General features: G+C 37.2%; 2 protein-coding genes across 4 annotated transcripts in view; both read left to right on the top strand.

The window, feature by feature from the left end:
• The first annotated feature begins 605 nt into the window (after positions 1-605).
• On the top strand, positions 606-20,785 carry LOC127653418 (serine/threonine-protein kinase NLK2-like). Its single transcript, XM_052140099.1, has 12 exons — positions 606-827; positions 3,632-3,940; positions 6,874-7,003; positions 7,114-7,169; positions 7,935-8,041; positions 9,715-9,800; positions 9,888-10,097; positions 10,226-10,327; positions 11,398-11,484; positions 11,735-11,933; positions 12,024-12,117; positions 18,245-20,785. The coding sequence occupies exons 2-12, from the start codon at positions 3,633-3,635 to the stop codon at positions 18,291-18,293; spliced, it is 1,428 nt and encodes a 475-aa protein (XP_051996059.1). The 5' UTR covers positions 606-827; position 3,632; the 3' UTR covers positions 18,294-20,785.
• A 1,944-nt stretch (positions 20,786-22,729) lies between these two features.
• Positions 22,730-25,778, top strand: part of LOC127652591 (ceramide synthase-like) — a 28,568-nt gene continuing 25,519 nt past the window's right edge. For 2 of the 3 annotated variants that reach the window (XM_052138820.1, XM_052138818.1), the window contains exon 1: positions 23,300-23,600. The gene's annotated coding sequence lies outside the window, so the exon portion shown is untranslated. Of the gene's footprint in view, positions 22,819-23,299; positions 23,601-25,778 lie in introns of those variants that run through there. The other variant, XM_052138819.1, reaches the window with a different exon arrangement.

Genomic DNA, 25,778 nt, shown 5'->3' with positions numbered 1-25,778 from the left:
ATTACAATTAATATTTTTATGAGATAACCTTTCTTAATGAGGAAAAATTACTGAGTGCACCTTTAGGAACACTTGATTTTAAATGTTTTATTTATTAATGTCAACTCTGGGGATTAGAGAGTAACGGTAATTTAATTAAAACTAGTAATAGTAAAAATAAATCTTAAATTGAGTCAACTGTTTTTTTTATTTTTTATTATTATTATTTGAGACACCTCTTAGTGTAACCATTTGATGAAGTAGGACATTTTTTTAAGGAGTTTTATGTCCAACTGTGTATCCTAGTTATGGAAATAGTCTTATTAATTGATTTACTATTATTGCAACTACTTATACTGAATGTAACTAACTGCAGTCACTGTAGCTCTATTTGGATATATTATATTATGTACAGTATGTCAATGTGCTTCTGTGCATATAATGGTGCAAAAGTGAAATGACATGCAATGGTGAGAAAAAACTGAATTCTTCGAAAGAAAAGGGGGTGTATAGACAGGGAACGGTTAAATTGCCTTCATCTCATTGTTTACACCGGTGGTCCTTCTACCCTCCCCCATACATACACACTCATCCCTCCTTTCTTTCACTCCATCCCCCTCTCTCAACTCCTCCTCTCCCTCACTACCACTATTTCTAACAGCTGATTTCCACATCAGAGAGTGAGAGAGAAACACGGTGAGACAGTCCAGATTTGGGATCAGTAGATCAGCGGCATCAGAAGAGGGATTTAAAGCGAATGAAAATGCAGGGAAATCGCTGCAGCGGCCCGCCAGCATCCGTGATGAGGATTTGAGCTCCGCCGCCGCTACTGCCATCAGCCCGGAGAGGTTAGCCGCTGAGCTAAAGCTAGCTTTACAAACATATGTGGCGAATGAACACACTTTATCAAGCTTTGTAATGAGCTACGGCTCACTTTTCCTCTTAATGCCTCATGGGATTTCATTCCCTTTATGTTCATATTTGCCTGGAAAGGTTCATTTGTGCATATAAACATCATATATAGGTCATGGAGAAGATTAATTAGCTAGCTAGCCTGTTGTAACAGCTGGTGAGGTCGCTTTAGCTTGAAACCACCAGAATGTTTTATTATGAAGAAATAATAGACTTGAAATGACAAAAACAGACGAAAGGTTAGATTGCTTGTATGCCGACTAGTGTGGCTTATTATATTTTAAATGTTAACCTTGTTGTCTCATCGCAGTGTAGCTTGTTAGCTGGGGTATATAGGGCAAAGAGCAACTTGCGAACAAAATGAGGAGTAAAAACTCTGTTTAGTTTGAAATCAGTTTGCAGACGTATAGCAAGAACATTTGAGCTTTTTGGCAGATTGTCCAGACAAATATTGTTGGCAAATGTGTTGTCAGACCACGGAGTGAGCACATGATTAATGTACATCAACCTTTGGTACGGATGCAGTGCAATACTGCTTTCCAACACTGGCTGGAGAAATGTGGGATTCATGCTTAATTTATAATTCATTGTAAATTAATTAAGCTGCCTTCACGTGCTATCGGAATTATCCTACTTCCCACTTCTGAAGTGGTAATTACGAATACGTCGTGTTCAAGTGCTTTGTTGTCGGAAAGATCAGGAAACATGGAGGACTTCAGGTTAATTCGTTCATATTTCTTGAGGAACTTTTATTTTGACACCATAATACATAACACTCAGTTAGCTTGCTGACGATAATGGAATTTTTGTACATAAGTAAATGTACAACATGCATAGAATGGTTGCTTATATCCATACATGGATTTGTCCAAAACGATAGGCTCTAACAATTAGCTGTATTTAGTCAAATTAACAAGGCCTGTCATGCAAAACAGAAACTGTACTCTCATCCTCCATGTTGAACATATACAACTCCTCCCATCTCGGAAACCCGGGTATTGAATTACCACTTATTTTCTTTTTGATACGATACCAATAATTTGTATTATTATTTGTTTGCGATTTCTTGGTGTAAAATGGGTAATTTGTTTTTCTGGTCAATAATTCGTCATCTGGATCAGATGTGCAAAATGTTGTAGTCATAGTGAATGAGGAAGAGCAGAATATTGTTGCACAAACAAGTCTATGGGGGAATAAGATGCCGATGTAGAGGTAGATGCAATGTACGATGGTGTGCAGTATTAACAGTAGAATAGAGGTATACAATAAATAATAAGTTAATATGAAGGTGCACAAAATGTGTAGACCAGTTCAAAATATTTGTGAGGGTAAACAGAAAATTATTAGACTTCTGTTTTGTTTAACCTTACAAAAATTAACCATGGTTTCACTACAGTAACTGTAGTTTTAACCATGGTATTTTGTTAAACCATAGTTACCACACAATTAACCATGGTTACTACTACAATATTACTGTTATAAAACTATGGTTTTAACACACACCGCGCAACATGTAAAAAAACAAAACATGGTTACTACAATATTACTTATGTAAAATCATGGTTAAAATTTTTATTTATTTATTAATAACAATTACCCACAAACTCATTATAAGAATTGTCACCTTTAGATATGTTATTTTAGTGTGAATTTACTCAGAAGATGATGTTTCTCTGATTTTCTGTCATTACATTTACATTAGCCACTGTCTTCTGCTGTGCTATGCATTCCATACAGGTCATGCTAGCTACTGTACTAACACTCATCAAAACAACATACTAAACTAACAGATATTTAGAAAGTCTACAATCAGCAGGTCTTCATGTCATATTTATAATAAAGACTCAACAGGAATGTGCATGATTTGTTTTTCCATTGACATGGCAGCCAACATGAATAATGAATTATAACCACTGTCTTACCTAAAGTCCAGCACTTGAACCCAGGACAGCAACTAACGATTATTTTGATAATGATAATTATTATAATTATTAATAATAATAACTACAACATGTAGAAGGGTTGGCACTCCTAAGAACATGTGAAATAAAAAAAATAAAAATTCTCATTATAACATTAATAATGTGGAAAACACCATAAATGGACGTGACCATAAGGCTACTTCATGAGGGAAACCCTCCAAAAAGCTTTGAAACCAGCAGTTTTTGACTTCAGAGATATCGGAAATTAACTATTTGTGTGTTGTTTACGTGATATGAATTCACATATATTTTAATATAAATATTGATATGTGGATCTTAAGTACCGATACAATATCATTAGAAAAAAAGAAAGCAGTAAATTGAAATTTGATTGTATTGACCCAGCACTAGTTCTAACAGAATTTTTTTAATTCTTTTATAATTATTATGCATGCAGCTTTTATAACCTCATATTAAGAGAATGCATGTAATATTTGTACCTTAGCATTTTAAATAAGCTAGTGGTTGCAAAAATGGTTGACAAACAGTTGGTGCCCAGTTACAAGATATAATTTTTTCTCTTGTGCATCCACACAAATAATTTTGACCTATTATCTTGATGATGATTAAAAAGATTCCATTACTATGTTATGTGTCAACTACCAAAATACATTGTCTGGAGGTTTGACCCTTGTCTAAGTTTGGCATATGACATGTAGCTTAGGAATATTTGGGTTTATTAAACTCAAGTTTTCATTGCTTTAATCATGAATATACCCATGTAAACAATTCATCAGCTGAAACTTTTTCAATTGTAGGATGGCTTTCCATGGATCCACTCGGCCGACAGTGTGTGGTAACTTGTTCCCTGGATCAGAGTTAGGCCACAAGTTTTTTTGTGTCAATGCCACGACTGGTACTACGTCAATGAGCCTCAGTGCAACGCCAAACCCGACTGGACCCAACGCACCTGCTGGGACTCCCAGGCACCCCGCATCTCTCGGGGGCAGTGCAGGTGGAGGTGCGGCCATCCCACAACCTCACAGTAACCCGGCAAGTGAGGTTCCAAGTCCAGCTGAAATGGAGCCTGATCGACCTATCGGCTATGGTGCATTTGGAGTGGTCTGGTAAGTACTGTGCTGCTCATGGTAGTCATCCGAGCACACTGTTTTGTAGAATATTTGATATGATGTTATTTCAATGAAATCTCAAATTGTGTGGCTTGTTGAGGAGAGGTGCACTATTACTTTTCGAAGCATTCGGATGTACAATATTTGTCCTGGTGTACCATAAAATGGAGACAAAAAAATCCCATAGATTTGGATTGAAGTAGGGATCTAGGGCCAGTTGTGCTAGCCATGCGTATGTTAAGACTGGGCAGTAAGAATTTACATGCTACAAAATATTTGAGTACTGCACCATTAAACGTACCCCTTATGTATACTAAATATTTACGAAAGCCTTTGACCAGGAGTAACGGTTGGGATAAAAATTAGGGATGACTGATGTATTGGCTGCCGATATTTATTGGCCAGTTATTGACCAAATATAAACCATCTGCATATCGGTAATAAGCATGAAAACGGATGTAAAAAAAACTATTTTTTATTTATAATTAATTACTAACCCTTTGTAAAAAAGAATTCAATTGCACAATCCAGAAATAAAATAGCTACAATATGTAGAATTGGCACTCTTAAGAATATGTAATATAACATTTTTATATTTTATTATGTTTACGTTAATGTAGAAAAAAACACCATAAACAGATATGACCGTTATGATAGCGGCACTGACCTTTAGGCCAAATGTGGAGGGAAACCATCCAAAACACTTTGAAACCAGCAGATTTTGACTTCCGAGATATCGGAAATATTATACAGTATATTGGAAATTATTTATTGTTAGAACAGTAAAAAAAAATTTTTTTTACCTCTTTATAAATTTAAGCATTTCAAGTGAAACAGTGATCTGATGAAAAAAATAACGTATGTGGCAAAATATCGGTATCGGCTTATAGTTTTTTGTTAAAATGGTATCAGCCAATTTTATCTGTGCATCCCTAATAAAAATGCTTGTGTTTTGCGTGACTTCAATCCTTTATACATCTATAATGTTAAACTTGTTTAAATTAATGAGAGAGAACATTATGTAAAAAGTTGACATCTTACAAATTTCTTGGAAGTTTCAACAAATACAAAATACAGTTGAAGTCAGAAGTTTACATACACCTTAGCCAAATACATTTTAACTCAGTTAATCGTAGAAAACATTCCCTGTCTTAGGTCAGTTTGGATCACTACTTTTATTGTAAGAATGTGAAATGTCAGAATAATAGTAGAGAGGATTATGTATTATTTTATCACATTCCCAGTGTCAGAAGTTTACATCCACATTGTTAGTATTTGGTGTCATTGCCTTTTAAATTGTTTAACTTGGGTCAAATGTTTTGGGTAGCCTTCCACAATTTTCTCACAATAAGTTGCTGGAAATTTGGCCCATTCCTCCAGACAGAATTGGTGTAACTCAGCCAGGTTTGTAGGCCTCCTTGCTCGCACATGCTTTTTCAGTTCTGTCCACAAATTATCCAATGGATTGAGGTCAGGACTTTGTGATGGCCACTCCAATACCTTGATTTTGTTGTCCTTAAGCCATTTTTCCACAAATTTGGAGGTATGCTTGGGGTCATTGTCTATTTGGAAGACCCTTTTGCGACTGAGCTTTAACTTCCTGGCTGATGTCTTGAGATGTTACTTCAATATATCCACATCATTTTCCTTCCTCATGATGCAATCTATTTTGTGAAGTGCACCAGTACCTCCTGCATCAAAGCACCCCCAAAACATGATGCTGCCGCCACCCCCCATGCTTCACAGTTGGGATGGTGTTCTTTGGCATGCAAGACTCACCCTTTTTCCTCCAAACATAATGATAGATATTATGGCTAAACAGGTCAATTTTTGTTTCATTAAACCAGAAGTCATTTCTCCAAAAGTAAGATATTTGTCCCCATGTGCACTTGCAAACTGTTGTCTGGCTTTTTTATGGTGGTTTTGGAGCAGTGGATTCTTCCTTGCTGTGCAGCCTTTCAGGCTATTTCGATATAGCACTTGTTTTTACTGTGGATATAGATACTTGTCTACCTGTTCCCTTCAGCATCTTCTGAAGGTACTTTGCTTTCGTTCTGGGATTGATTTGCACTTTTTGCACCAAACAATGCTCACCTCTAGAAGACAGAATGCATCTTCCTGAGTGGTATGATGGCTGCGTGGTCCCATGGTGTTTATACTTGCGTACTATTGTTTGTACAGATGAACGTGGTAACTTCAGGCATTTGGAAATTGCTCCCAAGGTTGAACCAGACTTGTGGAGGTCCACAATTTCTGATTTGTTTTTTGTATTTTCCCATGATGCCAAGCAAAGAGGCACTGAGTTTGAAGCTAGTCCTTAAAATAAATCCACAGGTACACCTCCAATTCAGTACACCTCCTATCAAAAGCTAATTGTCTAAAGGCTTGACATAATTTTCTGGAATTGTTCAAGCTGCTTAAAGCACAGTTAGTGTATGTAAACTTCTGACGCACAGTTAGTGTATGTAAACTTCTGACGCACTGGAATTGTGATAGTCAATTAAAAGTGAAACAATCTGTCTGTAAACAATTGATGGAAAAATGACTCGTCATGCACAAAGTAGATGTCCTAAACGACTGGCCAAAACTATAGTTTGCTAATATAAAATCTGTGGAGTATTACTGACTTCAACTGCATATAGGATATTAAAATGAGTAAATGTAAAGATTTCCAGTCTGTTGTTTTAGTATCTATTTATTGGCTATTATTAATTTTTTCTTCCTGAAAATGATTAATTAAATATTTAAATGCACCATTTATTATATTTACTTTTTTATACAGATTTTGCACACAGCTGAGCTATATCATAGAGTGTTGGATGTAGGCTTTTTTGACTTGGGCCAGTAAACAACCACCCAGAACACTATATTAACTCACTAAAGTTCAGAAAGTGTTGAAATCTAGCCATACTGTTGTTTTACTTGGGTAGGTCTGTGACGGACCCTCGGGATGGGCGCAAGGTGGCTCTGAAGAAAATGCCCAATGTCTTCCAGAACCTGGTGTCCTGCAAGCGTGTGTTCAGGGAACTACGGATGCTGTGTTTCTTTAAACATGACAACGTAAGTTTAACAGTGTATCTATTCAAAGTCATCTCTCAGAAGCTTTCATGGTTTACTGTCATACACGAGAGCTAATGTTTTGATATAATGATGGGAATTTGCTTTGGTAGGTACTGTCTGCCCTTGACATCCTCCAGCCTCCACAGATTGACTGCTTTGAAGAGATGTATCCTTCAGACACATCTCACATTTCTTTCAATTTATTATTAGGTTTTTTGCTGCTATTCTTATTTTCACTGTACTATAAATTGATGTGTATATACTGTAAGGAGAATCCTCATGCCTCAAGTAATTTGATTACTTCCATTAGGGTTGGGCGGTATGATTGTATATAGCGTGTAAGGGTAGAACATTTGTCAAACCGCAGAGATTTTTCTTTGTAGATATTTTTAAGCAGGCAGGAATACTTTACTCTATTTACACTTGAAGAGAGACGTGGTACAAAACATGAAGCTGTGCAAAAATAAAGAGAATAACATTTACCAAACGAGTGAAGATGAGGAAGAACTTATGAAAGGGTGTTTTAGGTACAATGCGCTCACAGGTTTACATATATTTTCTGTTTCACAACACTTTCCAGTGTGGCCTATCCCATCTGAATTTAGATCCATTTTATATGACATTAGTTTGACTGTTTTACATCTTTTGATTTGAACTCAATTGTTACATGATGTGAAGCTGTTTTTGCAGTGAGACGAAGGACTTTTAATTCACCAGTTTATCCAAATATTGTCATTACCACAAGGTTATTCAATATCTAAATAATTTTTCTTTGATTTTATCCAAACATAACTGTTGTGAATGTGATGTAGCCCTTTACTGTAATATTAAATTACATGTTTTTTCTCATGCTGCCCACCATCATGTTTTACTCCTATTAGGTTGGTGTATATGTTTTGAAAAGGTTTTCTTAACTGAAGCTGTGTTGAAGATATGTGATCACTGAACTCATGCAGAGTGACCTGCATAAAGTCATCGTTTCCCCTCAGCCTCTCACCACTGATCACATAAAGGTGTTCCTCTACCAGATACTTAGGGGTGAGATCACGTTTGCATATGTCACTTTTTGATTATTTGATTTGATTTTGAGGATCAGGGTTATTTAATCTAGACAGATGAGAATTTGATGTATTTTGTGCCTACATTGCAGAGTGGGGTTTCCTTTGACCTTGCAATCTGCCTGGAAATGATAACATTTGCAGCAGATACATCATATAATTATACTATTCATTTTTCTCATGATATTGCTTGTCATTTCCTACAGAGATATGGGTCTCTCTTGTGCGTTTTCTGCTATTTTAATCCAATTGTGATGTATAGTGATGTATTGATTCATGACATGTATTGCAAAGTGTATCATAGGGCTGGGTATTGATACAGATTTCCCGATTTTATTCGGATTCACAAGCTCTTGATTCAATATCGATTTATATGGGAATATTTTAGTTACAATGTCCATTTTGCTTGCATGTGAAAGACAGATAATGCTGTTAATTATACAGGGGACCTTCTAACTAGGTATTTAATTTGTTTTCATTGTGGTCAGATTTTAGCTTTTATTTAATTTTTTTTATGTACAAATGCATTTATTCCATCAATAAATATGACATTATATCCATCCATCATCCATCCATCTTCAACCGCTTATCCGAAGTCGGGTCGTGGGGGCAGCTGCTCCAGCAGGGGGCCCCAAACTTCCCTATCCCGAGCCACATTAACCAGCTCTGACTGGGGGACCCCGAGGCGTTCCCAGGCCAGTGTGGAGATGTAATCTCTCCACCTAATCCTGGGTCTTCCCCGAGGCCTCCTCCCAGCTGGACGTGCCTGAAACGCCTCCCTAGGGAGGCGGCCAGGGGGCATCCTTACCAGATGCCCAAACCACCTCAACTGACGCCTTTCGACGCAAAGGAACAGCGGCTCTACTCCGAGCTCCTCACGGATGACTGAGCTCCTCACCCTATCTCTAAGGGAGAAGCCCGCCACCCTTCTGAGGAAGCCCATTTCGGCAGCTTGTACTCACGACCTAGTTCTTTCGGTCATGACCCAGCCTTCATGACCATAGGTGAGGGTAGGAACAAAAATTGACCAGTAGATCGAGAGCTTTGCCTTTCGGCTCAGCTCTCTTTTCGTGACAACGGTGCGATAGAGCGAGTGCAATACCGCCCCCGCTGCCCCGATTCTCCGGCCAACCTCCCGCTCCATTGTCCCCTCACTCGTGAACAAGACCCCGAGGTACTTGAACTCCTTCACTTGGGGCAATACCTCCTTCCTTTTATTTATTGTATATATTATAATTTTTTATATGTTTATTGTTTAATGCATAATTTATATTCACCATTTATGTCTTTGATTTAATAATATGTGACTTAATTTAAAAGTTATTCTTTGTCATATTTACATTAATAAGACTTAATTGTGGCTATTTTATTAATAAGGCATAAGATTTTAAAGGTTCTTTCAGACAATAAAATGCTTTGTGATCCAATGGGGGGTGTTACTTGGAGTGGGCGCAGACATGTACACTTGGATATTAATGAGAAAGTACTCGAATGGCTTTACCTCATCCGTGCTATTCGTGATTAGAATTAAATGATTGTTTTTTGTTGATTTTGATAAAAAACAAAGTTATGTTAAAAACATAAGCAATAAATAGTGTTCATTCTGAACAGCCCATTAGGTAGTCCTTTTTATGAATTCTGTCTCTCTTTCAGGACTTAAGTACCTGCACTCTGCAGGCATTTTGCACAGGGATATCAAACCAGGGAACCTGCTGGTCAACAGCAACTGTCTGCTTAAGGTACCGCACTGCTGATGTGATCAAATTAACTCAATTAAAAAAATAAAAATGCAGAAGACAGAAAAGTTATATTGCTTTATCTTTCAGATTTGTGACTTTGGTCTGGCACGAGTGGAGGAACCAGACCCAAATCGTCACATGACCCAGGAGGTGGTGACGCAGTATTACCGTGCTCCGGAGGTTCTGATGGGATGCCAGCATTATAGTTCAGCTATAGATGTCTGGTCTGTGGGCTGTATTTTTGCCGAGTTGCTAGGCCGACGCATTCTTTTTCAGGCTCAGAGTCCCATACAACAGGTAATGACATGTATTAGAGGAAAATCCCTCTGAAAAATAGAGTTTCCTTTTGTATTTCTAGCATTGTTGTATTCAAAACTTGATGCATGATGAAGTGTATTTTTACTCACTTGCTGTTTCTTTTTCAGTTGGATCTGATCACTGATCTCCTTGGGACTCCTCCACTTTCTGCCATGGCATCTGCTTGTGAAGGAGCTCGGGCACACATTCTTAGAGGACCCCACAAACCAGTTGTGTACCCTCCTTTGTGATCATTTTTTAGCCTTATAAAATTATAAAATGAACTATATGTGCAGGATTCAATATTAATACACTCATAGTGAGTAAAATTGCCTTTGGCAAAAAATAAAACATATACTTCAGTTGACCAGTAACTTTATTAGGAACCAGGGACTAAAAACGGTTCAAGGAACGAAAACTGAAAATGAACAAAATATTTTGCAGAATGTAATTGGAAATAGAAAAATAAATAAATAAATAAAAATATTGAGGAAAAAGGAACCCACTTGTGAAAAAAACCTTGCTTATATTTTCACTTATTTTGGCTGAGGCAAATCCCTTATTTTGAGTTTGTTTTTCCAGATCAGGTCACTTGTTTATCTTGTTAGATTCCACAACACCGCAAATAATACATTACCCACCCTTGCCACAGAGTACTGTAATTTTAAGAAGAACATTATTAACGGTTCTTTTATTTCAGTCTAACTGGTTGCCAATAGGAAAAGTAGGCTGTGGAACCGGAGCGGAAAAATACAGTTTCTGCTCGGAATGAACTGAAATGATTATTGTTAGAAAATCCCTGTTAGAAACTGCAACATTACATGGTTTAAATTAAAATCTGAATTTAACTCCATCTATCCTGATGTAAATGACATGATCAAATCAAAGACACCGTATACTACTAAGAATTGTTTTTTGCAAATTGCACTTCTTACCGCCTTTACCTCTGGAAATGTACAATTGGAATTTGTTTTTCTTTTATCACCAATATGCACAAAAAAAGCTAAATAATCCCATTATTATAGGGACAGAAATGTGTAATTTTAAATAAAAATAATGCAAAATAAAGTTTCAAGATATAACTATGGCAGGTGTTGCAAAAAGTTATTTTTGGACCCTGTGTTCACATATCATCGCCTTGAAATTTTGAGATCTAGCTACAAATCAAGTTGTCATCAGAGATTTTAAGTTTCCTCCTTTAAGTGACTGATCTCCCAAATATCAAAGCGAAACAATATCATTGGTTGTATACTGATGGCTCTTTGACAATTCTAACATTTTTGCTCTTTCACTTCCTCAGCCCTCACTGTCTGTTCTATACATGCTGTCAGATGGAGCAACACATGAAGCAGTTCATTTGCTGTGCCGCATGTTAGTGTTTGATCCGGTGAGGATGAAACTTTCAGAACACAATGTCTTCTAAAATGTAATAAAACTGTGGGTGGGGGTTAGAATCCACTGAATTTGTCTTCATACATCATAACATTGACATTTAAAGTGCAGTTTCTTAATGTGCGGGTGAATATTCATCATGTCCAGGTCACATTTCTCTCCAAAATCAGCAGAAAGAAATATGTAGAAATCTATTTTTTACCCCCCACAGGGCTTATAGTCTGTGTGTCTGTATCTGTCTTTAGGCCAAGCGGATCTCAGGCAGTGATGCTCTGTCTCACCCGTACTTGGACGAGGGTCGTCTGAGGTACCACACCTGCATGTGCAAGTGCTGTTACTCGGTTCCCAGCGGGAGGGTGTACACTAGAGACTTTGAGCCGCCTGCAGATCGACCTTTCAGCCACAACTATGAACAGAGCATGCACTCTGTATGGCAGGGCAAAGGTGAATCTCTTGTGTTACAACAAAACATTTTCATCTTTCTTTTGACATAAAGGACATTTTATTGACCTGTTTTCTCTTTCCTCATCTCAGAACTCATCCATCGTTTTATAACAGAGAACCAGCAAGGCAAACGAGTGCCTTTGTGCATCAATCCTCAGAGTGCAGCCTTCAAAACATTTATTAGGTCAGTATAAGGTTTTTTTTCTGTCAAACTTAAACCTTATTACAGTACATTCAGTCAAATTTGATATCAGTAATATTTACTGATCCAAATTCGTCAACGATAACGAAGGGAAGATGAAATAGGTGCATCATAACGATTTCATTAAAGCATACTATTGATGAAAAGGAGAAGAAACATCTATAGAATCTGTATATAGAAGATATTAGATATAGATTCATCTGACCCATTAATAATTGGGAATATCTCCGCTTGAGCTGCGTCAGTTGAACACAGGCAAAATTAACTGCCTCAAAACGGGGTAAAAACCTCATTAAAACGCATCCTATTTATACACTATTTTAATCACGATAGTAGCCAATATCCACAACAGATATGTAATTATTACAACTTACATCTGCACAGTGAAGCGAATGAACAGGTGAACCTGAACTAAATCAGTATATGTGTAACTTGCATTGAGTACACTGTTTCTGTAAGAAACATGTTATACAAAATGTAAAATCCTTTCATGGAAAATTAATGAGTCTCTAAAGCAAGAATTCAGAGTACAGTATGCTAACTTCTAAAAAGTAGCTAATACTTCAGTCTATTCGTTATTATTTTAGGAGCTCAGTTGTTTCACAACAAGGACAGTAGGCTATGTATAGGTATGTTTGATATATTTATAAATATTTTCCCTACATTTTTGAATATTTGATTAAAGTTTGGTACCTTACAGTTTTCCATTACTCTGTTTGATTTGTAACTAGTTACATCTTTTAAACATGCAACAAAAAAAAAGAATCCTACAAATAAATAATACCAAAGAATAGGAAGTCAGATTTGTTTTTATTATTATTGTTTATTATGTTTCCAGGAGTGTTGGTTATTTTGTTTTGGAGATGTTACAGATATTACAATAGAAATTTGCATAAATAATTCTGATTCAAGGTAATGGCCAGCATCATCCAATCACTGCCAACCATGTTAAAATAAAATTATACTTTCAGAATATCTGTAATGATTTCCACTTTTCCCATGTCTGCCAATCAATGTTGAGTGGTCCAAAAATCATCTGCAGCCTGAAACTGAACTTTTGGTTGTATGGTCTGCATAGTTGAAAGCTAAAGGATGCTCCCTTGCTCCCTATTTAATGTATGATTGAACCTTCAGTATGCTGTCTGTCTGCACTGGTTTCAGAACAGTTCGAAATGCACTTTTTCATCCTAACTCAATATAAATCAATGTGATAAAGCACAGTAAATACAGGATTTCTAAAGAAAAAATAGTGCTTGTCTATACTATAATGTTCATTGTGTTTGGCAGCATGGCATTTCATGATAATCACAGGAAGCATATTAAGTCCCTGTCACTATACTAGAGCATTAGGACCCAAACAGACCACAGGGTAAGCAACCCCTGCTGGCCTCACTAATACCTCTTCCTGCAGCAACTATGACTTTCCTGAGTAAGCCTCCCATTCAGTTACTAGCCATACTCAACCCTGCTTAGCTTCAATGGGTAACCAGGCGAGAGCTGTAGGGTGATATGCTGCTGATGATAGATCTAGTGTATTCGAGTGTATTGAAATGGCTTAAAAGGTTTTTATTTGAATCTTTTTTTAATCGTTTCAATTAAACAGTAGCAAAGTAGATTCAAAATGTTTAAAACAAGAAGTAAAAATTTTGAGTTAAATGTAATCAAGGCATGTTTTTCACTAAGCAAACACAAGGAAGAAAATTGTATTATTTTCATTTACAATTTTAAATGACAATGCAAAAATCTGATTTTAATCGATTCAATGAAATGGACAGATTGATTTAATTATTTCATAGAAATCAATCAAACTTATCATGGAATTTATATAATTTTGCATAATTTTTATACTGTGTTATCCAAAAATTTTTTTCCTTCATTTTATATCATCAGCAAAATAATTTATATATTTTGAATATTCAATAGATCTACCAGCCTTAGTTGTGAATGTCGTTATCCATTTTTTTAAGCTGAAGTGTTTATTTTCTACACCATTAGCGTAGAATGCAGAAATTAACATGGTTTTAAAACAGTTTTCTGAATCATCTGCTGTTGATGAAACAAGTCCCGCCCCCAATCCACGGCATTGGTTGAGTCAATGTTGTTGTGTCTCATAAGACTCGTAGCTCAAAACAAAGCAATTTTAATAGTGTCACAGAGGCTACGTCCACATTAACCCTGATAAATTAAAAATGTCTTTTTTGAAATGCTCTCCGTCCACACTGCTATTTTCTTTTTTTCTTTTTTTTTTATTGAAATCATTCCAAGGAGATAGAAGAGGACAGTCAGATAAAAAGATAACGAAAATAACAGTTGTATACATATAATACAAATAGCAAAACATTTCAGTACATTAAATGAAGAACTAAAAAAGGAAGTGACATAAAATATGCAAAGGATCTAAAACCCAATGACGATAAGTAGGAGGAACTGCTGATTTCCAGTTAATAAGTATGACTTCTCTGACCAGAGTTGCAAAAGCTATACTATCAGCCTTCAAAGTTATTAATTTAGTGATTTCTGGAAGAATTAAAGGGTTAGGGTCTGATTCTAGAGAGAAAATGTCTGAGAAACACCTAAAAACTCATTGGTGCAGGGAAGGCAGGTTGGATCAAGGTATGGGAATATTTTGTTAAGTTGAGCTCTGGACCAGTGAGCCCAGTGCACCACCTTGAAATGAATGAGGGTGTGCCTGGAATTCATTGATGATTGATGTATGTATTCGGTCTAGGATATAGTCCCAAACATTCTCCTCCAGCCCTATGTTTAGTTCACCCTCCCAGAGAGCCTTTAGTTACCCTTTTGATGGGGCTTGTTTTGTATTGTTTATATTATAAATCAAAGAAATGGCCCCTTTCATGGATTTGTGTTGGTCTAAATGCACTGATCAGCCACAATATTAAAACCACTGACAGGTGAAGTGAATAACATTGATTATCTCATTACAGTAGCACCTGTCAAGGGGTGGGATATATTAGGCAGCAAGTGAACAGTCAGTTATTGAATTTCATGAGTTTGAAGCAGGAAAAGTGGGCAACCACTAGCATCTGAGCAACTTTGACATCACCAAATTGTGATAGCTAGATGACTGGGTCAGAGCATCTCAAAAATGGCAGGTCTTGTGGGGTGTTTCCATTATCCAATGGTCAGTACCTACCAAAAGTGGTCCAAGGAAGGACAACCAGTGAACTGGTGATCGGGTCATGGGTGCCCAAAGCTCATTGATGCATGTTGGGTGCGAAGGCTAGTCCAATCCCACAGAAGAGCTACTGTAGCGCAAATGGCTGAAAAACACAATGCTGGCTATGATAGAAAGGTGTCAGAACACACAGTGCATCGAAGCTTGCTGTATGGGGCTGCGAAGACTGGTTAGAGTGCCCATGCTGACCCCTGTCACCACCGAAAGCAACTACAATGGGCACGTAAACATCAGAGCTGGACCTTGGAGCAATGGAAGAAGTTGGCCTTGTCTGATGAATAACGTTTTCGTTCAGATCATGTGAATGGCCGGGTACATGTGCATTGTTTACATGGGGAAGAGATGGCAGCAGGATGCATTATGGTAAGAAGGCAGGCCGGCGGAGGCAGTGTGATGCTCTGGGCAATGTTCTGCTGGGAAAACTTGGGTCCTGGCATTTATGTGAATGCTACTTTGACACATACCACCTACCTAAAATTGTTCCAGACCACGTATACCCCTTCATGGCAATGGTATTCCAAGATGGCAGTGGCCTCTTTCAGCAGGAATGCGTCCTGCCACCTCCATGTTCAGGAATGGTTTTAGGAACATGACAAAGGGTTCAAGGCCTCCAAATTCCCCAGATCTCAGTCTGATTGAGCATCTATGGGATGTGCTGGACCAACAAGTCTGATCCATTGAGGCCCCACCTCGTAACATACCAGACTTAAAGGATCTGATGCTAACGTCTTTGTGCCAGATACCACAGGACACATTCAGCGGTCTTGTGGAGGCCATGTCTTGACGGGTCAGAGCTGTTTTGGTGGCACGAGGGAGACCTACACGATATTAGGCAAGTGGTTTTAATGTTGTGGCTGATCAGTGTATGTCTTCAAGAATACTTTTAGGTGGAATAGAGGGGAAATTAGAGAGATGTTTTTGCAAATGAAGCTCAGAATCTGATAGTATTGAAATATGTGAGAGCTGTGTAGGTTGGAATTTTTCTGGAGTTGAGTAAAAGATGCAAAATTATTCTTTGTATACAGTGCTGTGAAAAAATATTTGCACCCATCCTGATTTCTTCTGTTTTTGTGTATATCTCATACTAAATTGTTTCAGAAATTCAAACAAAATCTAACATCAAACAAAGGCAATCTGAGTAAACACAAAATACAGTTTTTAAATGATAAAGTTATTTATTGAATCAAAAAAAGGTTACCCAATACCAACTGGGCCTGTGTAAATAAGTATTTGACCCCTTAATTACTAAATTCCCCAAATCAATAAAACTGCATTCATAATGGGGTTCAGCTGGACTAGACCCACCCAGGCCTGATTACTGCCAGGCCTGTTCAATCAAATCAACAACTAAATATAACTTTTTCCAGCAGCATGAAGTTGGCTAAAATGTCTCACCCAGTTGCACACTATGCCAAGGTCGAAAGAAATCCCAGAAATGATGAGGAAAAAGTTGATTGAAGTACATCAGTCTGGGAAGGTTTGCAAAGCTTATTTCAAAATCTCTGGGACTCCAAAAAACCACAGTGAGAGTCATTATCTCCAAATGGAGAACACTTGGCACAGTAGAGAACCTTCCCAGAAGTGGCCGACCTTCCAAGATTCCTCCCATGTGCACAGCGACGACTCATCCAGGAAGTCACCAAAAAGCCAAGGACAACATTCAAGGAACTGCAGGCCTCTCTCGCATTAATAAAGTTCACTGTTCATGACTCCACTATCAGAAAGACACTGGCCTGAATTTGGCCAAAACACACCTTGATGATCCTCAAACCTTTTGGGAGAATGTTCTGTTGACTGATGAGTCGAAAGTGGAACTGTTTGAAAGACAGGTGTCCCATTACATCTGGTGTAAATCAAACCATTCTACAAAAAGAACATCATACCTACGGTCAAGCATGGTGGTGGAAGTGTGATGGTGTGGGGATGCTTTGCTGCTTTAGGGCCAGGGCTACTTGCAATAATTGAGGAAAACATGAATTCTGCTCTCTACCAGAAAATCCTAAAGGAGAACGTCTGGTTATCAGTCAGTGAGTTGAAGCTCAAGTGCAACTGGATTATGCAGCAAGACAATTATCCAAAGCATAGGAATAAGTCCGAATGGCTCAAAAGTAGTTTTGGAGTGGCCTAGTCAAAGTCCTGAATTGAACCCGATTGAGATGCTGTGGTAGGGCCTTAAACCGGTGTGAGAACTTTTTTGCTTATATATATATATATATATATTTGAAAACTGTATTTTGTGTTTACTCAGGTTGCCTTTGTTTTATGTTATATCTCGTTTGAATATCTAAAGCAATTTAGTGTGGAAAAATACTCAAAAATAGAAGAAAGCAGGAAGGGGAAAATAAAATAGCTGTAGCTGACCAACCGTAACTAGGCCAAAAGCCCTCAAAGTATTGAAGGCCCTATCAAACAGTGTGGAAATGATATATTGCAACAAATGGGTGCTGTAGGGCAATGTTTTTAAGATCTAGCGCATGGCCAGAGACACAGTGTTTACAGTTTTCAAGAAAATGTACCTATGAATGGGTTAGTTATAGTTTTCTCTGCATATTATGCATGGATAGGAGAAACTATTTTAACAAAAAAATAGTTACACGCTTCAGCATTAAGTGAACTGCTTTTTAGGGATGCAAACTACTCACCTTTCAGCTGAAGTCACCTTTTTCTGAAGCCTATTTGACCATATTGTTGGATAACATTTGCTGTATTTTCATATAATCACTTGAAAGTAATAAAATCCAATTGTAAGTGTTACTTTAAGCTTAAATACTTAAAAAAGATTTAAATACAACAAAGAATTCAACTGAAAATATTCATCTGGAACACTTTCTCACCTTTTTCACCTCCATGAGTTTGCATTCCTATATGCCTCTTTGATGAACTCTCTTTTCTCTCTTACATTCTGTGTATCAGATCCACAGCCTGGCATTCCTCAAAAGTATCAAGAAAAGAAGAGAGATGAGAAGGATTCTGAAGGGAATCTGGGAAACAAGGATCACAGGAGCAGGCTTGTATTGGGGAAGATTGAAGATGGTTCTTGATGGATCACATCCTTTTGAATGAATTCTCAGCACTCTTTCCAAGTCAACATGGGGATTTCTCCAAAAAGATATTTTCAGTCCAGTTCTGTTTTCACAACACTGACTAATAATGCTTCTGATGCTGCTGAGAAAATGTTTAAACCGACTGTGTGGTCGAAGATTACGGAAAATGTAATTTTCCATGTAAAAAAAAATCTCATGGATTGTAAAATATTGACTGAATGCACCAACATTAATGTTGTGCAATACAGATATCCGGAATAATGCAAGTGACCAGACTGCGCTGACAATGATTTCATTGCGCTGGGTCACAGATGAGATGACGGTGTTCACAAGCCCATTCTGTCTATAGACTTTAATCACTGTGTTCAGTTTGCGGGTTCTTAGGTTTTGTTCTTAATATTCTGGTAACCAAAAGTTCCTAAGACTTCTTTGTTACTGCTTCCTCATACAATTTAAGCATTCCCTGCTTTCTGTTTAACATCACTCAAATTTTACAATATACTTTCATACCGTTATATATAAATTTTTTTTCGAGTTTTACATTCTTTTTTTCTTCAGTCAACACTTCTTGTAGAGAACATGGCATCCTTTGTGCAAATGATCTTTTGAGCAAAGCATTAGATTTAGAGTTGTATTCGAATGCTGTATATGGTTGATGGCGTCTTGTGTTCGAATGGATTTCCCTCTCAATTCTTTATCTGTGGACTACAAGATTGTCATTTACAATGTCCCAACCCCCTTCCTTGGACCAAACGAGATTGACACAAGTATGCTGCTCTCTGATTGGCTGAGACTCTGTAGGCGGAGAAGATACTCATTTTCTGGTTGAATTGTATTTATTTTCTCTCTTTAATTTATTGTTGTCTGTCCAAATTGTTTGGTGTTTGTGTTAGGCAGACCGGGTGTGGGGAGGCATGAGTGAGCCATGTGGTCTGTGTGTGTTCTTGAAAAAACTGTGTGGTTTCGGAGAGTAGGGAATGTGCAGTGTTGTACTTTGAAATAATCGATTACCTCAACAGGCCTGCGGTTCACTGGGCTGGTGTGTATAGACTGAACCCAATCATGTAAAAGAAATGTACTGTAATGCAGTCGTTAATGTCAGAACCACTCTGAACAACAATCTCTCTTCACTCTTTCTCCTTGTCTCTGGATCAGTCTACTTTTCTCTCCTTTAGAGTGAGGGATTGTTGGGACAATGGGTGAGTTTTAGAAAGTTGTTGGGAAAATGCTGCTGTTTGTTTGTATAATACCTCCAAAACCTCCCCAACACATTTGTAACATGTCTAGAGCTCAGGTTTCATATAGCTTAATATGGACTAGACTGTAGACAGACAAGACATGTGTCCATGAGGACTTCCAGTATCCAGGTGCTCTTGTGTTTATTGCAGGAAGTGCAATACAAAATGTAAATGCTTCCCTCTTACCACTAGGTGTCAGCAAAAGCACAGTGCGCGATTGGTTGTATCAAGGGTGATCCTCATCAACAATGTTTCTCCAAATGTATCTTCAATGCATGTGTGTAAGGACTTCATTTGGATTTGCTATTGCAGTGCATTAGGAGTTTTATTTTAGAAACTTAAAATGTGCTGTTGCTATTTAATTTTATTCTAGTAACTCATTTGGTTCTTTTAATATTTTTGTTTTCATGTATTGTGACCAATTTTAGGTTTTGGATTTAATTTTAAGTTGTTGTTTCATTACCACTTTTGCTATTGTGTTGGTAGAAAAATAAATAGATATCAGAATAGTGACAGAGGAATGAATATCAATGGGTTTAGTCTTTTTAGTCTTACCGACTGCCAAGCAGAAAGTGAACATTTTAAGTAAATGGTGTAGTCGTAAGATTATAGATGTTAGAGATTTTTAAGATGAAGCTGAAAACTTGATATTCGTGTTAATGACTATTATGGCATTGATAATATGATTGAACAGTTGTTTTAAGATAGTTATCATTGTTAACTGTTTTATTATATATATTTTTTTATTTTATTTTGTCTTTGCATTTTAGAATATATATATAATTTTTTTTTTTTTTTTGACTTTTGTGTTCCCAAAATATACTTGAAGTTTTTAAGAAAGAAAAAGAAAGTGAATTAGTGTAAAAACAGACATTAAAAGAGACAGACACTGGAAACTTTGCCTCTGCATCTGATTGGTTTGTAATTACAATTGCATTCAAGAGGAATTTGGAAAGATTTGAATCATGATTAATTCATCCTAAAATGAGAATTCTCTCATTTACTCACCCTCATGTTATCCCAGATGTGTATGACTTTCTTTCTTCTGCTGAACGCAACCATTTTTTAGAAGAATATCTCTGCTCTGTAGGTCCATACAATGCAAGTGAATAGTGGCCAGAGCCTTGAAGGTCCAAAAAGAAAATAAAGGCAGCAAAAAAGTAATCCACATGAATCTAGTGGTTAAATCAATATTTTCATAAATTGTATGATAGGTTTGGGTGAGAAACAGATCAATATTTAAGCACTTTTTTTTTTACCATAAATTCTCCTCCCTGCCCAGTAGGTTGCGATATGCGTAAAGAATGTGAATCGTCAAAAACAAAAGAAGAACATTAAAATGATAGTGAAGATTGATAGTAAAAAGGGACTTAAATATTGATCTGTTTCTATCGTATCACTTCTGAAGATAGTCGTTACACTGGGTCATTGAGCGGTGCTGCGTCTTTGAATCTGCAGTGAGAGATGAGGTGCTCAGCCTATATTAACCACCCAGAACACTGAACTGAATGAAAAACATGTTGAAAATGCACTATAAACCTATTTATCAACGCAATTGTTTCATAATTTAAGGCTTATATGACAACATAAAATTCTTCAATTGTTACCACTGTTGTCTAATTTAACTGTTGATTTGAAATGTGTTCTTTGATTGCAATCTTGACCAAACGATTTGGAGAATACGGTCTTTCCCCATTCAAGTAGACACGGGCTGCACTTTTATGCCGCATTAAAAGCATGTTGCAATCATCATTCTTTTTTTTTTTAAGTCCTGCCTTACAGGTAAAAGAGCCACTCGTCTTTTAGATTTTCGCCTTAAGAATGTGTATGCACATAAACTGAACAAGCAAGATTTTACTGCTGATTTAAAATGTTCATTCCCTATTCAAGTCGATAGGAGCTGTACTTTTATGCCACTTCTTTCCATAGAAGTTAGCCGCAGAGTGAACTGACTTGACTTGAAAGGAACTTTGTTACAACTAAAGCTGCTGAACTGCAATGGTATTTTCCATTGAGCCATGGACAGCTGTGAGGCCTGTAGTTGCATGAGACCTGGAAACAAGGAACTGCAAATGTTATATTGATATACACAGACAAACAATACGTTTGGCACGATATGAAATTAAGAAATTCAAGAAGTCGATGAATTTGCTTAATACAACAATGTTGAAATGAAATGTCATTATAATTGTATAAATGTAAAGGCAAAGAGTGAGGTTTATTCGCATTTTTATTGTCAAGAAATATTTGCAATTGGTTTGAGGGCGACCGACGACATTTGTTATTCCAAATAACAAACATCCCAAAACAATACATAGGAATGTTGTAGATGGGGTTGCAAGTCATTTTTATGGACACATTCATATATATTTGTTTTCGTTCCCCTGCATTATTAATAATGTGAACAACTCTACCCTCTCCACACGTATATAGTCAGTGTTTGAGCAAAATATTGATAATTCTGTGTTTGTGCTACTGACCACTACAACAATGAGAACAACAGGAGTTGTTCAGCTTTAAGTCAAAAAACCCGGAAGAGAATTCGCCATGGGTACACGCCATGGGATTTTCCTATGGGCTTTTATAATGGGGTTTTGAACTTATGCGTAAAATAAGGTCTGTGGTAAAAATTAATTGACGATATGAGGACGTTTTGTTCTAAAACATTAATTACACACATTCATACCTCAATCGTGAATTTTGAAGCCGTATTAAATTACATACTAATCGAACGGTGTCTTCAAAATTCACGTTTGAGGTATGAAAGTGTGTTATTTATGTTGTAGAACAACATAAATTGTTTTATTAATCGTCAAATAATGTCTAACACAGACCTTATTTTACACATTTGTTCAAAAACCCATAGGAAAATCCCGAGGGAACCCATCGCAAATTACATTTTCGGGTTCGCCTACAAATTGACGTCGCGGCTGAACAGATCTATAAAGACGTCAGGCCATAAATAGTTAATGCGGGCTCACACTATCGGGTCAAATTGTTTTCACTCTCCATTGGTCAAATATACCGTCGGTCAAAAACTAAACCAATCAACGAAGAGAAAATCTGTCAGGATCATCTCAATCAGCCAATCAGCGATTAGTTCCTAAGAGTCGCGGTGCAGATTTAAAAGTAAAATTAATCTCAACACATTTGAGACTGGTGCCAGTCGGAAAAGACGTGATTTCTGAACAGAGAGAGATGCACAGTAAGTTAAAATTACATATTTTCTCAACCATTCATTTTCTGCTCACTTCTCCCGTGATATTAGTTAAAGGTTAAGTGACGAGACACGAATCCGCGAGGCTCAAAGTCATGTTAGCACAGCGCTGGCCTGAAAGCTAGCGTGATGCTCTTTCTCCAGGCGTGCAGGGGCCACAGTTTGCATACAGGCGAATTAGAATAACGCCATTATTTAGATAACATTTCGCCATTTGCTTCTGGATTTGCACATGTTTTGTAGTCAAATGCGAGCCTGCCAGTTCTCCCTGGTCTCCGCTTGATTTGTTTAATCCCAGTGGTCAGAGAGAGGCAGAGCCGGGGACCAACGCGGTTGCCTGGAAACCGGCTTCTCTTCTCATCCATCTGGCACGGGCCGCCTAGATTTGTATTTAAATAAGTCATTTGCAAGGCTAATGTTTGAGTGTAGTCATTTCTGACCGCAGCAGCTGATGTGCTGATGATTCAGCGCGAGTTAACAGCTTTGGGAAGACTAAGTGGACGCGGATTAGTTCTTTTACGTCTGGGAATCGACTGCCAAAACGCTGTCACTGAGGGAGCAGACAGACGGGTGGATGAGGACAGAGAGCTTGGAGACTAACGTTAAGCGTACATGTTTGCTCCGGTCATGTCAATTGCTCGCACCAAAACTGGGATCAAGCGTACATAAAGAACAACATCTCACAGATGCCTCCCGGACCTTGCGATCCGATTTATGCAAGACTGTGACAGGACCGTCCGGCCCCGGAATCTACACTGCTTAACCCTCATGTAATTTTCTGTCTTTTTTTCTGCTTGCCTCTCCTTTTGGAGGATTTAACCCTATCGTGCTTTCCCAAACTGCTCTGTACAAAATGCACTTTCTCCGTCTTAATTTACGAATGTCTTGAATCAAATGAGTCGCATGGCACTGAATGAGCACTGCTGTAAAATAATGCGGCAGGTCTCACCGTTTATTAAGGTTGTGGGGTCGCATCCCCGTTTTAGCGTTTAGTTTTTTCTCTATCCAGTTGTTCATTACTGGCTGATATAAACCAGGGAGTGGGCCTACAACATGTTGGCTAGAGTTCCCCGACGAGATTCCCTCTGCTGTGCTGCTGGCAAGGAGACAATAGGATGGATGCCGCTAGCCTGCTAGCTCTCAAGGTAGCGCGATGTGGCATGTTGACGCGACACGCGCGCTGAAACGCATTGATCGCGAGACGTGCTTGCTTAATCGCTGTTCGTTTGGACCACGTTTGCATGATCAGAGAAAAAAAAAACAATACGCTGTGTGACCTGGGATGACGTAGCCATAATATGATTTACCCACATTTTAACGTTACGAAGCATCGCTCAAATCTATTTTGGCGAGAGTTTTCATAATATAATCGACTAGCTTTTACCCCCACAGTGGATCAGATGCGTGATTACATATCCTATCATTTTATCCATAATCTTTGGACTGCACCTCTTGATTTGTATTTTTTTTTTAAACATATTTTGGGGAAACTGCACTTGTGATAAGACCATTAGTTATAGCTTTGCTGTAGATTTTTGTAATTTACCCACAGTCCCACTGTTGCAATGACAGGTGTGTGTATATATATATATATAACACCCGCTTTGCTCTTCCTTCTACAGGGTTACCCTCACTTTTAACCGCTGTACCTAAAGCTGCACAATTATTAACCTAACACTCAGAGATATGCTTATAATATGCAAATCTATCTATCTATCTATCTATCTATCTATCTATCTATCTATCTATCTATCTATCTATCTATCTATCTATCTATCTAATCTCAAATGGATATACAAATTGCCCAGATAGTGTCATATTTTAAATATATTTTAAGATAATTAGAAATAGAATAAAATATATTTTGATGTTTAGTTTTTCATATATAAATAGATAATGAAACCAATCAGGACAAATCTAGAACAGGATTCACTACTTTCACACTGAAATTTAATGAGACACAACTATCTGTCAAACATTGAGCTACACAACACAAAATCTACACATAAACTACACTGTGTTTTCTTAGGAACTTACAGAGTTTTAAAAGATGCACAACTAACGTAAGTTCAGTAGTACACCCAAATGACAACAGTCATATTATCATACTGTTCATGTGTTGTACATGCTATAGTTTACCTCCATGTTTTTTCTTCATCAAATAGCAATGTCAAATAACAATCAAGAGCGCCATCTTGAGTAAAGACCGGTTTATACTTCTGCGTCAAGCCTACAACATATCCTTCGTGTTGTGGCCAACAATTTGTTTTGCATTTATAGTTTTGCTTTGGGGTGTCTATGTCATACAACCAAAAAGGGTATTGTATTAAGGGAAATTGCCTTAATTCTAAAATAATTAATTCATAAATAAACAAAGGCAATGCAATGGTATTCATAGTTTCAAAAGCATTTATTACATTATTAAAACATCAAAAACAAGTTAATCTAAATATGTAGTATTTAGGTACCTATTATTTACTATATATTTTGCCTGCAAAGCAGAGAGACAATAAATCAGGGATATACTGTATGCTTGCTTTTTGAGTCACTTAAAAATTATTAAATAATTATTGTGGCTTAATATGATGCTCCGTGCTGAAAAAAATAATCAAATTAATAAGTAACTGCTTGCTTGACCAACACACAATGTGTTTCGAATCTGTAAAATGGATTTGTAAAATGCATTTATTTATTTGGCAAGTAGTCTTGTAATAAGGTGCAGAGTGAACAGTTAGACTTTCATTAATAACAAAATAAACACCAACAGAACTCCGATGCAAACTGGAGATTTATTTATCATAAGATTATGAACATACAATATTATTTAAGATTAATTTGAGTCTTTGTTTTATTTTGGCAGTTCTCTGAAAAATTAGACCAATTCTTTGCTGTTGAGATGTTAAATTTGAATGTGAAAAATTCCAGGCAGCATCCTAAAAATCCACCAC

Source organism: Xyrauchen texanus, chromosome 12 (genome assembly GCF_025860055.1).
Source record: "Xyrauchen texanus isolate HMW12.3.18 chromosome 12, RBS_HiC_50CHRs, whole genome shotgun sequence".
In the NCBI taxonomy this organism is placed as follows: Eukaryota; Metazoa; Chordata; class Actinopteri; order Cypriniformes; family Catostomidae; genus Xyrauchen; species Xyrauchen texanus.
Note: the sequence above shows the minus strand (reverse complement) of the source record. Positions and strands in the feature narration are given on the sequence as shown.